The sequence below is a fragment of the Empidonax traillii genome, unplaced genomic scaffold, assembly GCF_003031625.1.
Source record: "Empidonax traillii isolate 1590-97213 ecotype Southwest subspecies unplaced genomic scaffold, ASM303162v1 scaffold377:size560545, whole genome shotgun sequence".
Lineage (NCBI taxonomy): Eukaryota > Metazoa > Chordata > Aves > Passeriformes > Tyrannidae > Empidonax > Empidonax traillii.
In genome coordinates, this window is record NW_020955570.1 from 28995 (window position 1) to 47058 (window position 18064).

Below are 18064 nucleotides of genomic sequence, written 5' to 3' on the forward strand. Positions count from 1 at the left end.
AGTAAATATATTTTAAAATGCATTTAAATGTTTTTAAAATAGTTACCCAGTTGCTACTCTGCTTTAGTTCAGCAACATAAAACCTCAGATGAAAACAAATACTAGTTGAAAGCTGAAATCCCTTGGTCTTCTAAAATGCTGTTGTTTTTTGTATTTTTGTTTTTAAATTTTGCAGCATGGGTGAGCTCTCTCTCTATGGGGATGGTCTTCTTCTGTTCTCCAATAGTCAGCATATTCACAGACCTATTTGGTTGTCGAAAAGTTGCTGTTGTTGGAGCTGCAGTAGGGCTTGCTGGACTCCTTGCAAGTTCTTTTGTAAGGTAAAAAATTTAAATTCTTAACTTTCAAAGTATAGGTAATGCTGATTCTATCAACAGAATACAAAGGAGTAAACACTGCTTCTTTGTATTATCTGTTAAAGTAGAAAACTTGTTTTGTTTTTGTTTTTTCTTTCAAACTATGACTGGTGAACTTTTAACTTCAAAAGTAATTTATAAAATACAATTGAATGTCGCAACAGCACTTGCTATTTACCAGGAATCACTATGTATAAATGTATCATCAGTGAGACTATTGCTATAAGATAACAGTATTTTCCTGAATAAACTTGTTATGTATGTTCTTAATGTATGTTGTGTTTTAGCTGGTGCATAAGCATTGTTGCTGTCTTCCCTCCTTGCCCTTTCCCCTCAGTTTGCTTTTGAAACAGTTTTAATGCTGATAAATACACAGTAGGACCTCCAGGATAAGTGTTCATGTTCTAGTAAAATTTGATGTTTTCATCTGTTTCTAGTGATCCAAGTGCCAAACATGGAGATAACAAAAACCTTAGTGTAATGATGTGTACTTTGGGCTTATTTTCTTTGTTAAGAAAATCTCTAGGGTTTTTTTTGTTACTGAAAAAACCTTTAAGTGGGTTTTTTCTCCAGTTTACAATTTTTGTAAGTTTCTGTAACTTCTGCGGAATAAATCCTAAGAAATTCAAGAGCGACAGATTTGTTGGACGTGCCCAGTAGAAGACGAGGAAACAGGAAGTTTACTTATTCTAGTCATCAACAGAAATTGGTTAGTGAAGATAGGGTAAGAAGGAGCAGGAAAATAAGCCAGTTATCTCTAGTTCTCAGGCTGCTGTTTTTTTCCCCCCACCCTTGGCAGAATAAGTGCAGGAACAATCAAGAGCTACATTTGGAAGAATTTTCTACATAGACGAAAAAATATTTGTACAGACAAGCTTGTGAAAAAGTCTCTCCTATGTTTGTACTCTGAACCAGACATATGTGAGCTGGCTGTGATGTGGATGGATGGCTGTCCATGCTATGTGGCACTGCGCCTGATCTATTATTACATCTAGCTTGGGCATATATCCCCTAATGTGAAAACACGTCCACAAATTGACAGGAAGAGAAGGCAAATAGTTGTGTCTTAGATACTGAGACTAACGTTTATTCTTGGATTAACTTGTATTTGTGGGAAAAATAAAGCTTGTTTTCTTGTTACTTGAGCTAATTTCTGATTTTTATTTTATTTTTTGGTTAATCCAAGTGCAAATATTTTGCTTAATTCATTTTATTAAAGCAAACAAACAAACCCCCCACTTCCTGATGTGTTTTAAGAAACTGCTTACTAAAGGTGAAGTAAAAACTATAAGATTCATCTTGGAAAAGTCTTTCTTCTTCCTTTCTTCCTAGTATGTTAAGTGTTGAGTACTAAACAAGTCTCATTATTATAGATTAAACCTCTTGATAAGGGATCATTCTTGTGTTTCTCTGATATCCAATGAAACAAAGGCAAAAAAGAGACATGCAAATGGAGTTTGTCTTGTAAAGGCTTTAAAAATATTTTAGCTTAATTGAATTTTGTTTGAAGAGCACTCTGAGAGGTGTATTCTAAGAGTCCATGCCAAGTTGATGTGCATACTTGGTGTTTCATTATGTTATTTACACTAAAATGATTTATGCCTATGATGTTATCAGTTAATTGAAGGAGTATAGTTCAGATATAGAAGTCCATGTTCTGAAAGTCAAGTGTTGTAAAGTAGACAAATGTAAATATGATTTACTGCTTTTGCTAATTTCTTAATATAAATTTTATCTCTTAGGAAGTTGAGATGTAGGAGTGTTTATGAAGTAGGACAGTATTTTAATATGTATGTTGTGCTGCAAACTCTTTGAATGAATCTACAAATTGAAGCACAAGTTCTTTGCCCTTACTGTATTATGGTCCTCCTCTCATTTTATAGTGTCTGTTTTTATTTTTCCTGGTTATTTTCCATTGATAAAAGTAAAAAAAAAAGTCTTTCCCCCCCATGTTGTTTCCTATGGCTTATGTTGTGTATAATCAGTTTCAGAAATTAATAGTTTAATATAGAAAGTGACAATATTATGTTATACAGATATTTTTCTCTATAATACACAAAACCAGAATTTCTGGTGTCAGCACTTTATTAGTTAAGTACTATTTTCTAAGAATTTCTTCAATTGAATGGGAAGCTTGTGGAGTGTATTTTTGTATAGAGAGGTGCTGTAGAAGTGCTTTATTGTAATGGAAATCACTACATAAAGCATTCATAATCCCCCCCCCCCCCCCCCCCCCCCCCCAGTTAATATATGGTCTAACAGGTTAAATTTTTTATAACTGTTTTTTAGAACCACTCTAAAAGCGGGTGTTAGCTGATTAAAAGAAGAGGTGATGGTTCATTGGAAACATAATATTAAAAATAATTATAAAACCATCACATGCTGCCTCAGAAATCTGTAAATATTTCTTGCACATTGCCTCCTTCATCTAAATGTAAAAAAATGTTTCCTTTTACTGTATTAATACTACAACACTAATTTAATTAATTTTACTGATACTGTTGCTTCACACCTTTAGTATTTCTTGCACAAGTACCTTTTGATGGCACACATTTGCCTGTGATCACTTACAACAGCTCTGCTTCATTTCAGTTGTATAGTAGATGGTAATGGTGGAGAACCTTACGATGAAGATCCACCTTACCATGAGTTGAACTATTTAATTCTTTATTAACATTTTTTTCAATTTCTTTCTTAGCATATTCAATATATGGATCAAAACACTGAATATAAAATAATTAATCAAAAGGGAATTATTTGTCTAAGAATTTAATACCTAAAAATGTATAATTTGCTAATAACATATTATTTTACCAAAACTTGTCAGTATTCAAATGTTTTATTTTTCATTAATAATGTTTATTACTTTTGTTACTGTATTTCAATAAGAAACTGTTTAAATATTTGACTTTTCTATGTTCATGAGGAGTGTTCAGTATTAAGTTTGAACTGCTAGCACAGTGAAGAAATGTGTAAATCAAAACAGCACGCCTTTCTTTGGCAAACAAAAACCCAGCTGTGGTTGAATTTGTTTGGCTAATTTGCTCCAACAATGATTTTTAAAACTTTTTAACCACAGTATTTGTTGTAATTATAATTGAATATAATTTTTCTTTTTTACTTGTTCAGTGGATTCTGTGAAATTTTCAGTGGAAGGAAATAGGATAATTGTTGAATTAAGCTGACACATAGCATTTCGACTCTAAGTAAATACAAACTCAACTCCCTTCTCTAATTATGTTTGTTGATTGAAAAGCTGTCATGTGTATGGTAGATGAACACGAGCATCCACTGTCTTACAAAACACTAACGATTTGTTATTTTTTCCTTTTTGTTTCTTTTCGTACAGCACCATTGAACCTCTATATTTCACCTACGGAATCTTGTTTGCCTGTGGCTGCTCCTTTGCGTACCAGCCATCCTTGGTCATCCTTGGGCACTATTTCAAGAAACGCCTGGGACTAGTGAATGGCATCGTCACTGCAGGCAGCAGCTTGTTCACAGTGTCACTGCCCTTCCTCTTGAGAGTTTTGCTCGATTCTGTCAATCTGTTCAACACCTTGAGGGTCCTGTGCATCCTTATGTTTATTCTGTTCCTGGCTGGATTCACTTACAAACCCCTCATTCCTGACACCAAAGACAAGGAGGGAGGAAAGAAGGGGAAGTTCAAATTTCCTCCTGGAAAAAAGATTTGCAATTTCTCCGTTTTCAAAGTTCTCAGTTACCGAATCTGGGCTTTTGGGATCCCAGCTGCCCTTTTTGGATATTTTGTGCCTTATGTTCACTTGGTAAGTGCACATTTCTTCCAACATATGACGTGTTTGAAGCTTTCGCTATTTGCCTTTGTGTTATGGACTAAGAAAGCAATTGGAGGTAGGAAGCAAGATTGAAACTGCAAGTTGTGTTTGGAAGAAACAAAAAATTAACTTGCATGTTGTCTGGTTGAAAGAGGGCTTTAATCAGGACTATTAGTTAAACCAGTTAAAATTTTTGTTCTTTGTTCTCAATCTAAAATATAAAATACTTTAACTATGAAAAGAGACATTTGAAAAATATTCTATTCTGTTCCAAAGAGAATTCTTCATTTTGGTACTCAGTTGCTTACATTGCCAGTGATACTTGTGTGTTTTAGAAGAAGCATGAAAGGAGTAAAAACCAGAAAATGGGTAAAAATTGTGGTTTTTGTTCCTTTATATTGAGGTATGCTAAAGTATCGATTTCTAGGATGCATTTTATTCACAATTTTTCACCTTTATTAAAAGCCAAATACTTGCATTTTTCTGTCTCTCAAGCTTTACTTTTGTAGTTTACTACTAGAGCAGTAACATAATTGATCCTCTTACCTGGTCCTACTAGCTGCCAGCTGAGTTGTGTTTTACTGCTGTCTACAGTAACTGGCAGAGCTTTGGCTTCTGATGATGGGAAAGCTGTCAGTCAGCCCTGGTTTCTTGTGCGTGTGCTAGAGTTGTTTCCCTAGCAGATTTCTTTTTTTTTTTTTTTTTTTTTTTTCTGTAGTACACTCTTAAACTAAGAAATTTAGGTGCAACTGGGAGATACATTGTGTCTGACAGGCACTCATTGCACTGCTGAAATGGTGAATTATTTTTTAATGGCTTGCTGGTGGTGCTGTCTAAACTGAAGTGGTGTAAACCAGAAGGCTTAAAAGGGACAGGTGTAGGGAGGAAATAAAGCCCATAATCTGCAATGAGATGCTTTGTTTAGACCATTACATATCCTTACATTCAGGAGTATTTGATTGGACTGCTAGAAGTAGTGTTCACTGTGAAAACAGAAGGATTGTTTTAATATTTGTTATTCAACGATGATAGAACAGTAAGATTAATGATAATAAATACCTTTAATTCTGTTAAAAAGTCTTCAATTACTTAAAAGCCCGGGGGTTTTTATGCAATATAACAGGTGGTGTCACAGCTTTCTGCTAATACATTGGTTAGATTACTAACTCTGCATAAGATACTTATTTTCAAAATTACCCTATGCTGGGGGCTAGTTTGTTTTTGAGCAGCTGTAGACTGAATTTTATTAATGGCTAGTTCTTGTTACTTAGTGAATCTTACTCTATAATGCTTTGAATTAGACTATTTTAAAGGACTGTACCATCTTAATGACTAAGCTGTTGTGACATCTTATGCTATTTCCTCATAAGCTTCGTAGTGGTAAGCCTTCAGAAGAGTTGGTGTTGTAGAGAAAGCTATTGGCCAAATCCTGAATGATTGTTAACACATGCAAACAACTGAAGAATAAGGCTTATACGAGCAGTCAAATACTTCTAAAATGCATTTATTGAACAAAAAGCTTGTAAGTTTTTCCCAAGCTGCTTGTACAAACCCTTCTGGTTTATAGGCTGGACCAAAGGTCCTGATGGACTTATAGAGGACAAAGCCCTCTATCTTTTTTAATATTATATTATAAATATTTCCTTTTTATAGGGTGCTCTCACTCCTCTTGAGTGATGATAATACTTTTAATGGAAAGAGGTGTTTATTTTTATGGAAAAGTGAATTAAGTGAAGGGGTGTTTGTTGCTGGTGGGCAATAATGTATGCTGGGGGGACTATTTAAAACCTTAGAAAAGTCCACGTGGATCTGTATTTGAGAAAGTGAATAAATTGGTGTTCATGAAGGAACAGCACAGATTATGCCCTTCAACAGACACTTCAACTCAAGTAGATAGCTCTGGACATTTTTTATCCTAGTTTTGTCTACTTTTGATAAAAAGCCCCACATTTTATGTACTTCCAGAAGTACGCAGAAGTATGTACTGACAAATAAATCAAAAGCTATAAGAAAAAAATTAGGTTTTTTGCTGGTACATCTACGAAACACAAATTGCTCACCTGGTCTTCTGAAAATGAAAGTTACTATTGTCTCATTGCTACAGTTTTATATATGCAGTAAACAATACTGGAAAAGGGATATGATCCTTAGGCAAGTGACAGCTTTTGTTGTGCTAAAATTCTTGAATTTTTTACCCACTGTTAGGGTTGGCTGACAGCAGCCAGACTGCTCGAATGCTGTTTGCAAGCACCCTAAGAAATAAACACTTACAAATGAACCTGCTGCCTACAGGTCTCCTCTTAGCCCTCAGAACTGGCCTCTCTACTTAACCAAGCCCCATTTTTCCCACCTGGAAGGATAGTTTCAGCCAGAATGGCTGCTCTTAACCATGTGATGGAGTGCAGGTGCCACAGGCCCTAAGGATTGGAGTCCTTCTGTGTAACCCCTCAGGCCCATGGTGGCTGGAGGTCACAGGTTCGGTGTGCTCAAGTTACTGCACTTCAGCTGCTGCATGCCAGCCTGGCACAGCTGAGGAGCGTCTGAGGGTGCAGGAAAGGTCTCCATGTGCTTCAGGGCCAGCCCTGGTTTCTGTCTGTGTCCCTTGCATCTCCTGAAGCGTATTGGAAAGGAGAACGCACATTGCAAAACTTGTAGTACAAAAGAAGTGAAAACTCATTTGGGGCTTTGGAATAATAGAATTGGCCAAGTATTTGCAATTTTAACTGTCTGCACTGTATTTGCTACATCAAGTAAAAACTGGAGAAATAACCTGCTTATGAAGTGGGATCTAACTAAAACACATTGATTTTATGGTAAACTAGATAGGATTCATGTCAAGGAACTGGCAAGAATTACCAGTCCCTGACTGGTAGATACCAGCTGCATGTGAAATAGGCATCATATTCCTTTTGGCTCTTGCAAGGGAGAACCAAAAGGGAAAGCTTTTCTTATCCCAGTTTAATTGGTGTCAAATTCCATTAATAGGTGTTCCCTTACATGCCACTTGGAAATCGGGTTGAGATAAACACTATAAATAAGTTTTGACTTAATTTTATTATATACTTTCAGCATTAATTCAGGTTGTTGAAGAACAAACAGATAAGTCAGAAGATTACTAAATCAAATAGTTATTATTCCTCTCAATATTAAAATCAGTCTAAACTGCAGTGATTGAGAGTGGGTTTTTTTTTGATGACTCTCTAAGACAGACAAATAAAATCCTACTTTGGTCCATTCAGGTTTAAATAGCAAGTTCACAACAGCAATCTGTCAGATTAGTTGAAGACACTTTCCAAGTGTTTTTAGTAAGGGCTATCTTACAAGGAAATTATTAAGTATATTTGAAAGAAAGTGTACCTGTTCTCTGTGTCAGTTGTCCTGTGCTTGTTTTGATAATAAATAGAGAACTTCTGTTTTTCACTAATCAGTCTGATGTTAAGGGTTAAGTGTTGTTCTTTTACCCTTAGAAAATATTTACTTAATCAGAATCGTGCATCCTTAATTCTTATGGGCTTGTTTGGTCAAGTCTATTAAAGTTTGATACAAAGTCACATGTCAGCTTAAAAGATATGTTGTTGCTTTTTGTGCTTTATTTAGTAGTTTGAAAAGAAATACTGCTTAAAAAGAAACACTGTTGCTGCCTAGTCTCTAAGCAGTGGTAAGGTCACTACCAAGTAAGTTCCAGTAACGCAGTAGGAATATGTATTGATAAAGTTCACCGTTCTAAGTTGAGGTATTTTGTAGCAAAGAAAACTCTTAAAGAATTGTCAAATATATTTGAAAATTAGGCTTGCTGTTTAAATATGGCTACAAGCTTGTACTCAAAGCTACCCATTAATTGATATGCAGTGTGGAAGTTACCATGACACTGACTGTACTTTTAAAACTTCAGAATAGCTCAAGATTTCAGTATTTCACACCTAGCTTTGCTGCCTGTTTCTTAATTTCCTGACTTCTCCTTTTGATGCTTAGTCATAATCATATTCCACGATGGGTCCATCCTTGCATATGTAGAGATTTTTGGTTAGCAGTAGCTGTGTGGTGTGTATGTGTTCTGTGTCTGTTTGCATCATGTTTAAGATAAGAAAAAATGGTGTGTGTCTGGCCATTTTTTTCCAACAACTTTCTTGGGAACATCTGTGTTGGGAGGGAGATAAGTACTGGATTTAATGTCCTCTATAGATAGATATTGAAGATTCAGTATTCCATTGCTTCACTGAAATCTACATTGCCAGGAATAGGTTCACCTGGAACTCTAAGGATCAGGGAAGTGAGACTGGACTGCAGACAATGCTTGGAAAAAAAATATTGCCACTGAGAAACAGAGCATCACCTTGGACTGTGCTCCAAGATTCTTATAAACTGTATTGGAAAAGAAAATGCATCTCAGAATGAAAAATAAAGATGCTTCCAAGCATATTTATTCATGGGAGAGGCATGAAGCTATTTGGAATCTTTGTAGAGTGCATGTTAGTCATAAGAACTTCTCAATGTATATAAACAAACTCACTTTCTTGGCTGCATCACAAAATCAGACAACTTGCATAAATATTAATCTGTCTTCTGGGTGGCTTTTTCTGTCTCCAGATCTTCTGTGTTTTTTACTTTGGAGTTGCTGAGTCTAGTGCTGTGCCCACATAGTCTGTCCTTGGACAAAAAGATAGTGCTGTGTACTGGTCTATGTTACCTATCTTTTGCTGGAAAATCCAATTTTTTTCCACGTTCTTTAGATAAAAGTAGTCCTTTTCACTTTAGAAACATAATAATTAACAGGAGGACTTACTGATATGGATTATAGATGACATGGACTTTTGTTGCCAGATTTCAATCCCCCACGCTTCTGGTCTGTCGTGTAAGTTCTGTGCCTTTGTGTGATTTAACTGTTCCACAACTACTTTATCATCTTGGACTACCTTCTTAAATTGAACCAGGATGACTTGACCTTCAGCTCTGTTCTTTATGAGCCAGCTATTTTGGCTTGTCTTTGCCCATTTCTCACTCTTTATCAGTGATGTGTTTTGTTTTTGTTAATAAGAGATCAGATTCTGCTGTGCAAATTCATTGTTTGAACCTTTGCCCCCTAGAATATGTGCCAGTAAAAACTGTTGTCTTGTGCAATCAACTTGGAGAAATAAAGAACTGAGATCTTGTAAGATTCTCTGTAGCCTCAGTTTTCCTAGGAACTTATCTGAAATTCTCGCTATGTAATTTGAAAACTGTATTCACTTCCAAACTTCTAAACTCTAGAAGTTTGAGAGGCTTTACTTATTCAGGACAAAACATTCTCTCTATTCTGCCGATACAGAATAACTGACATTTTCCAATTGTGAACTGCACCCTCCCCAAGCAAAAGCATTCGGTCACTAGGAGGAATCACACAGGAAAATATGAAGGGGGTATAGAAGCCACCTAAGATTCTTGAAGCACTTCTGAGCTCTGGTGTATCAGGATAAGCTGTGATAGTCAGGATGAATCTCACTGCAATAGTTCTGCCTGACAAGACCCTAGTCATCTCCTATAACACTGCTTGCAAATATATTTTTGTAACTCTTCAAGCCTCCCCTACTGCCATTGTGTTCTCTAAATATTGTCAGATGTGACACCTCTGAATTAGACTCTTCATTTGAGAAACCACTATTTCAGTTGCTGTCCTTGTAAGAGTGATCATCTCTACACAGACAGTGGCAGTTGCTCTGTGTCCTTTGCAGTGAGAGAGTTGCTCAAGGAGCCATAAGAGAAAGAAGTTATATACCTTGCAATAAGTGAAGCTGTTCAGGTTATGCATTCTGTTTACAGCCCGAATCCTGCACCTCTCTCTTCCCTTTAATTCCTACGCCCCTGGATTCCACAGTGGAGACAAAGAGAAGCACAGAGATAAGTGCCGTCCTTTATGTCTGTGTGCAGAGCATGGTGAAAAGTCTGTATGGACTCTAGTAACCAAAAATCTCTAAACTTTACTGTGAATATGCAGATTTTATATGTTAAAGTACATACACATAGCAGCTCTTAAAGAAATTCAGTTCTTGTAAGGTAAGTACTGTTTGTGTTTTGTGAACCACCTGTATTATGTCATAAATTTGCTACTTTTAGAATTTTGTGTGAAGTAGAGCTTAATATCTAATTAGTGTATCTCAATTTTTTCCCCTCAAACTGGAAAATTTGGCTTCCATCACTACATTCACTTGCTTTTATGGGCTGCTGTTCAAGAAACCTCATTTCTTCAGATTTGCATCAGTCATTTGTATGAGGTCTACTACGTCTTTTATTTCCCAGAATCTGATGTTAATCTGTTTTGTAATGGTAGGATAGTATCTCTTAAATTATGTCCAGTAATAACAGATTAACTGTGTGTCAAACAGATATTTCTCTGTACTGTAGGTATAGCTGTCAATTTTAGCACTATTACCTTTCTCATCCACTTAATCTGTCATATTTCTGTCTCCAATGGAAGACTAACAAGGTTCTGGTTTTGTAAAGGTCCAATGTAATTATTAAGCAGATACCTCTGAGACCCAAAGTCTTCAGTGGCTCCCCATGTCTTTACTTGCTTTCTCTAATCTTTGCATTTATCTCCCTTCAGATCTCAACATCTGCTGCAGTTTGACTGCCCAGGTTAGTGAAATTTCCCCCCTTTATCCACTTCTGTAATTATCCTGTGCACCCATTTCTTTTCCAGTATTCCTCAATGTTGACCTGGCAGTATTTATTCTTGGTTAGATTGCCCACTTTGGAAAGTGGGGTTGGGGGTGGGAAAAAGAAATAAATTAATTCCTATTTTATATTTGTAATTGTTACAACAGTGTATTTAAGCTATGCTTTTCAAATAAGTACTGGAGAAAATAAAAATTATAGTTTAAGAAAGAATAGAAATGGAAAAGAATAACACTGATATTTTCTGGGGTTTTTTTTGAGAAGTAAAAGTAAATAAAAGTTTAAAAAAAAAAAACAAATAGCAGGTATACTCATGTAGAAATTAGAAGGATAAGAGGAAAGCAGTCTTCCTCAGGTCTGCAACGCTGGCACATTGAAAGGTCTGAGTTACATTGTGATTTCCTTTGTATCAATCTCTAACACCCACATTAGTTATTGTACTACTGCATAATAGAAACTATTCTAATAGTAGGTAGAACATATTGTTCGAAGTCAGAGTAAATTGTAAATTGCCTTTTTTTTTCTTTTTTTTTTTTTTTTTTTTTTTTTTTTTTTTTTTTTTTTTTTTTTTTTTTTTTTTTTTTTTTTTTTTTTTTTTTTTTTTTTTTTTTTAAATGCTGTTTTAATGGTAAACTCAACATCTTGTTTTTGGATGTTTGAAGCATTTTGACCTGAACTAAACTCTTCAAACTCCACAAGTGACCAGAAGCCTCAGATCACAGCTGATGTTTTTTCCCTGCTACCCTCATACAAAGCAACAAATACTAATTGCCAAATACCTTCACTTATATACAGACCAGCTTTTGTTTCCAGTTTCTGCTCCAAGAAGAGCTGCATAGAAACTCTCTTTGCTTTCCCAGTAGAATGAATCAGGTACTTCTCTCAGCTCTGTGAAAGCTGAGGCGATTCTGACCATGTCCACAAGTAGATCTCTAATACTGAAGTGTTACAGATGCCCTGGTGGCTGAATAGAGGTTTGAGAATCAGTTTTGATCTTACTCACCTAAGTCCTGTTTTTGAGGAGTCCAGTCCTGAGAGACATGATAAAAGTAGCACAGATTCTGTTGTAGAGTCATGTCCTCTCTTAGGACATGACAGTGGCGTTGTAACATGTAGGTAGATAATGAATCCCTATTTTACTAACCAGTGAACTCTCTAAGTTAATTGCTTACTGTGTTGTTCTTCAAGATAGGCAAGAAATAGAATCTTTATACTTGTAATTTTTAAAGGGGCTATTCTAGTAACCTACCTTTTGACAATCTTGTCTGGTAATCTTATTGTTAATTCTACTGCTGAACTGAAAAATTTATTTACTTGAGGCAACAGCACTCATCTGTAAAATGAAAACCCATCCTTTTGTAAAAGCAGTTTTGTTCCTGGCTAATTACTTTCCTGATGAAATAAATACTTATTTTCATTCTGACCTTAGTTTAGCTTCCATTGTTTCTCTTTACCATTGTCACCTTACTCTACCAGAGAATTTATTAGTCTGGCAGATTCCGAGGTCTTGAATCAATCTCATATCTGTCTTTTAAAACATTTCTTAAGCTGAGGGATACTTTTCTCACTTGACTTGAAGATGTTTAGTTTGACTGACTAATTTTTATGGTCCAAGAAACTTTTCCAGAGAGCAATTTGGAGCTTTGGGATCAGGCTTCTGAATTGCCTCTCAAAGGACTCTTTTTGGTATCAGTTTGGAAGGCTAGCTGTCTAAGGAAAACACCTTAAGTTAAAGAGTGAGAAATGTAAATGCTGTAGCTAAAACGATACTGTAATAAAGGTCTTGCATGTTGTATTATAATGGTGTGTTAGCAGTTCACTTCTCCTACTTACTGTGTCATTTAGTTGGTCAAAACACTGTTAGTCCCATTTGTCTTCCCATGTATTCAATTGTAAGATTACCCACAGTGTTGCTGAACTGAACTGTCAGAACCTAAATATATACCTTCTGTAAAATCTATGTAATGCTTCCAGTGATTTCCAATATAGGCAATAATAAGGAAAGAAACTGGGTACTTAACTGAAGTAACTGTAACTACAAACATCTTTAAAAAAAATATCACTTTTGTTAGCCTGTCTTTCCATTTCTTTCTGCACAAATAACATATACTACTTTATTCATCTTCTCGGGGTTTATTATTGTTATTTTTAAACTAGGCTTTTGAAGTCTGACCATGTTTGTTTGAAAGTCAAGGCCAAAGCATTGTCATCCCTAAAGAGAATAGTACAATAGAAATATTTATCTTTTTTTTAGGGTTGAGGAAGACTAAACTGTGATGTGAAGCAGCAGATTGTATTAAAATTTTACTCAAGTTTGCTAAATAAAATTAATTCCTACTATAAGCTTTTAATTGAATATTATAAAGGGGATGAAGTGGCAATATTAGCTTTCAGTTGCTTCACTTTTATTAGCTACTTTGAGAATCCATCTTAAATGGTGTTTAAAATAATGAACCAAAAAATATTTTTGTTTTTTATTTTTTTAATGATTCTTATGCATACAATATTAATCATCAGTGGTTAATGAAATATATTCTTGTTTTTTCGGTGTTTGTATAGGATATCTTAATCCATAGTTTTGGTATTCCATAATTTCATAATCATAGAACATCATATAATGTGCTCACTTTATTACATAAATTGTAAACTGATAACACTACATCACATTAGTAAATACCACAATGATTTGAAAATAATTACTTAAATCTTTAGAAGTGTAATGTAAGTAATGATATCAGGAAATTGCTTCCTTCAGTCATAAGGTTACTCTTAATCAAATGTACAGCAGAGTTTTACCAAACTAGAGCTAAACAAAGATTTTTTAAGTTGTAACACTCTATAGGTATGCATTTGTGACTATTCTAAGTCATCCATCTAATCACAGAAAATAAGACTGGAGGCATGCCAGTACTTCATCCAATTTACCCAATTTTTTTTTGAGTACAGACTTTGGTGTAGGACCTTTTTTAATATTTCTTTGAAAAAATCTTTTTTTCACAGATCATACTTATCAAATGTCTGCTTATTGCCAGGTCGTTTGTATTCTGTACACATGGTCTATGTCTTTAATAATGAGTAATGAACAAAACAGGACATAAAAAATTCAGCTGAGGCCTTACTGGTACTGAGCAATATGTGAAGATCACGTCATGTAATGAATTAATGTATTTTATTACTTTTGTAATATGACATTATTGGAACATGCTGAAGTTTTAATCTGCTAAATCTTTAGTTTCCTTTCTAAAGAGTTGTTGCCAGAGCATTCTTCCATCTTGTATTCATGCATCTGGTTTTTTTTGCCTTGTAGTGTTTTTTCAATATAGTTTTAATTTCCATAAAAACATTATGAATTAATAATTTCACACTATTGACTGAGATGCCAGTTTGCCAAGATCATTTTGAATTCCTAAATGCTGGCCACAGTCGAGATTTGTTAGATCTGCCCTTACCCCTGTAGGCAAGGTTTGCTGCCCACCACGTAATAGAGAGAAATTAGGGTTGTTTGGTTTTTTTTTTCCCCACAAATCTATGTTGATCCTTAGACTGTGATGTTACCTGTTAGATGTTTACAAATAGTTCTGTTTTTGTTTTCTGCTGTTATTCTGGAAATTCAGGTTAAGGTGGTTGACCTGTAACTCTCTAGGACTTGCTGATAGTAGTTAATTTTGGACATAGTGTCTAGTTGTGTTTTCAGAGTAAAAAAAGCCCTGAAACACTGTTTTAGGCCACAAGAAACAGACAGAACTGAGACTCTAAATTATGGATTGTAATCACAAAAGATAACATAAAAAAAAATGCTTTAAAAGAGTGAATTATCCAACAGTTAAACTTTCATCCCTCTTGTATGTTACAGTTTGGTTCTTGCGGATTCCTGGCTCAATTCCTTGTTGTTGTTCTCAGTCACTGTGAGCTTCCTCAGATATGTGTGTTCCTTGCCTATCTTGCTGCCAACACCCAAGCCACACCAATCCACCCTGTGCTTGTGCCCATTTCGTTATACTGTCTCTTGTGGCTCCACCCTTAAGGGGAAGGGAGCACCAAAGATTGGTAGATGCTCGTGTTCAAAAGGAACAAAATGAGTGAGAGGGTCTGCAAAGGTTTACGAAGTTTTATTAGTAAATTACATGTTTCGCATGGAAATTGGTATGTTAGTGTCTGACCTCCTAGATAAGCACACAGCAGGGGGTTTTGGATAAAGGAGTAGAGGGAAAAAGAAGAGAGAGAGAGATATGAATTAAAGAGTGTGAGAAAGGAAAGAAGGAAGAAAGAAACAACCCCCCAGGCAGTCCTGGCTCCAGCGTCAATTGATTCAAGTGATGGGGATGTCCAGGGTTTTGGGGGGCAATACATGGACTTGATAGGGGTACTTCTCTCTGCCCTGGAGATAAGTTTCTCACTTTCTTTGCAAAGTAGTTATCATGTGCAGCCTGTTCTTTTTGACCTTTCTGGAAGTGGATTAGAGGGATTCTGGTGTCTTTAGTCATGCTTTTTTCCCTACAGTCCATGCCGGTTTCTCAGTCTCATTCCGGTGTGCTGCACTATTATGCTTATCTCTTAGAGCTAGAACAAGGACGTTTGTCCTGGAAAAGTGCTGCCCTTCCCCCATATGGCCCCCTTCTCCAGCCACATCCTGTTCTTTCTCACAGTGTGTTATTACCAACAATCCTTGGCTGCTACTACCAACAATCCTTGGTTGGCTCCAAAGCTATGTGGCTATCAGTGTTTGAGACATACACATTAGCCCCCTTATCTTCTAGGCCTCTACACCCTTTCAGGTCTTTCAGGAAACTTAATTTGGGGCAGTTAGGAATAGTATCTCTAATATATGAATGTACTCCATAAGCATTTGCTTTTTTCCTAACACTTGTCTCGAACGAAAGTGTCAGACATTAGGACTTGAATTAGTAATTGAGCACATTAAACCCACCATTTTCTTCAGAGTTTTCTAGGTTATAGATTGCTGTTGGGCATCTCTTTTGGTGAGAACGACTGTATTATATTTGGCCTACTAAAGCTTTGCTTCATTGGGAATCCCCAAAATGGGATATACATGGAAAGAAAACAGTTGACAGAGTTTAACTCTCATCCTTTGTGTATGTTACAGTTCAGTTCTTGCAGATCCCTGGCTTTATTTCTTGTTCTCAGTCACTGTGAGCTTCCTCAGATGTGTGTGCCTTATCTGTCTTGCTGCTGACACCTAAGCCACACCAATCCACCACTTCTTTCAGATTCAGGTTCTTTGTATTTGGAAAAAAAAGGAGCTACAGCACTGCTGAGGTTGGCTGTCTTTGATTCACTGCATGAATGTAGCTGAATTGTATGTGCAGTGAAGGGAAGATCTTGGCAAAATCTGGTCTTAGTTGGAGAGAAGTTAACCAAGACTGTAAATCTGAAAGTATTCCAGCTAATTCCTGGCTAATATTTCTTCTATATCATTCTAGTCTCATTCTAACAGTAATGAGAATTTGAACAATAAGATGTCTGTGTGTTACCCTGATAATAGAGAGCACAGGTAGAACACTGGCACCAGGAATGCATTCAGTTATACTCTCTACTGTCTATGTCTTGATTTGGAAAACTGGATTGTATGAAGATAAATTCTAGCTTTAAAAATAAAGAGGCTGTGCTAGTCTGGGATGTAATTTTGCCTGAGCCAACTAGGTCTTTTGTACATGTGGAAAAATCAGACCTACTCTTCAGCAGCGAAGAGCCAGCCACATTACTGAGAAGAGGCAGAACCCATAGGGAAATGCTTTGGAAATCCTTTGTATGCCTGGCTCCCCATTTGACTGCTACATGTATACTGCCTGAAGTATCTACTGCAGTATCTTTAGGCAATATCTATACTGCCTGAAGAGTCATAGAATTACAACGTGTATAATTCTGCAATGACAAGAATGTTAATGCATGAAATGCTGCCTGAGAAGGTTCACAAGCAGTTGCTCATCATGGAATTTTTGAGTAGTTCTAGCAGGTAAAAATCTGTGGAAATGTGAATCTTGTTTGAGCTACTTCATCGTAAAGATATTTAACCTATAGTTAATAAGTGTCTCTAAGTCCTTAATGAGTTAGCACTTACAGTACTGAATTAATCCTGAATCACTGTGTTTCCAGACATTTAGTTAATACTGCTGTTGATTACAGCTTACTTAGTGACTGCATCACTGAAGGCTGAAGATACTGTTAAGGATCTGAGGATCAGACCAGGTTGCTCAGGGCTTTGTGCACTTGTGCCTGAAAAACCTCCAAGGAAGGAGACTGAATAAGCTCTGTGGGCAGCCTGGGCCACTGCCCTCCTGGGGAAAAAGTTCCTGCTTACATCTAGTTGGAAGCTTTCTTTAAGGTTGTGATGTACTTAAAAGCAGTGAAAACTAAAAAAAAATAAGTACTGATTTCTATTATTGAAGTTTGAGATGAGTAGTGCTTATTTTCCTACTAAAGGAGTTGATTGAATCCAGTATTTTTCCCTATTGATCTAAGCAGAGAGCATTTCCCCTCTGTGCTGCTTTGAGAAATCCAGTTTTTGGGATTTTGCTTTGGGAAACTTGGCTGCAGGTGCAGGGTTAAGAGTTATCTAGATGGAGAGCTTTATCTTACCTCTTGAAAAGCCTCTAGGGAGCGGATGAATCAGACCTGCTAATTAAACAAGCTAGGGGCTGCAAGCACATGGAAGTGGAACAGGTGACAAGAATAGCATAAAACACCTTGGCTTCTCTCGCCAGCTGGGCCAGCCTGCAGGTGTTGACAGGCACATGAAGGTAGGGGTGGGAAAACTGTCAGCTTTTCTTCTTCTCACCTTTGATGGAAAGGGAATAAAAAGAACAGCTTATCTTTTGTGTTTAAATACCATTCCAGATGAAAAATTTCATCAGATTCTGTTCCCAAGTGTGTCTTAAAAAGCAAAGAGAAAAATAAACTTAAAAAATAGAAAGAACATGCATCTGTCTTCAATTTAAGTTAGAAGGAATTCTTTAAAACCAAAACAAACCCACTAACCCTTATTTTTTTCCCCTTTCTTACATAATCAGTTATATGGGACAAATAATTATTGGATTTAATAGGCTTTCTGTGCCCAATAGGTTTTATACTTGAAAATATTACCATCACTAGCAAATCCTGGTTATGCTGGAAAAAAAAGGCTCTGCTTGTATATTAACACTCTTGCCAGAAAAGAATTTTGACTATTTTGCTTTAGAAGTATTTACTAAAATGGAACTTTTTAATTTTATATATGGGAAATTAAGCATTCTCTTGTTTTGA

General features: G+C 36.0%; 1 protein-coding gene across 2 annotated transcripts in view; it reads left to right on the plus strand.

Annotated features, from left to right (window-relative positions):
• Positions 1-178: 178 nt before the first annotated feature.
• The window catches only part of SLC16A10 (solute carrier family 16 member 10), a 27393-nt gene continuing 9507 nt past the window's right edge, over positions 179-18064 (plus strand). For both annotated transcript variants that reach the window (XM_027893038.1, XM_027893037.1), the window contains exons 1-2: positions 179-320; positions 3706-4144. In XM_027893038.1, coding sequence (XP_027748839.1) covers positions 196-320; positions 3706-4144 — 564 coding nt within the window. In that variant the 5' untranslated portion in view covers positions 179-195. The remainder of the gene's footprint in view (positions 321-3705; positions 4145-18064) is intronic.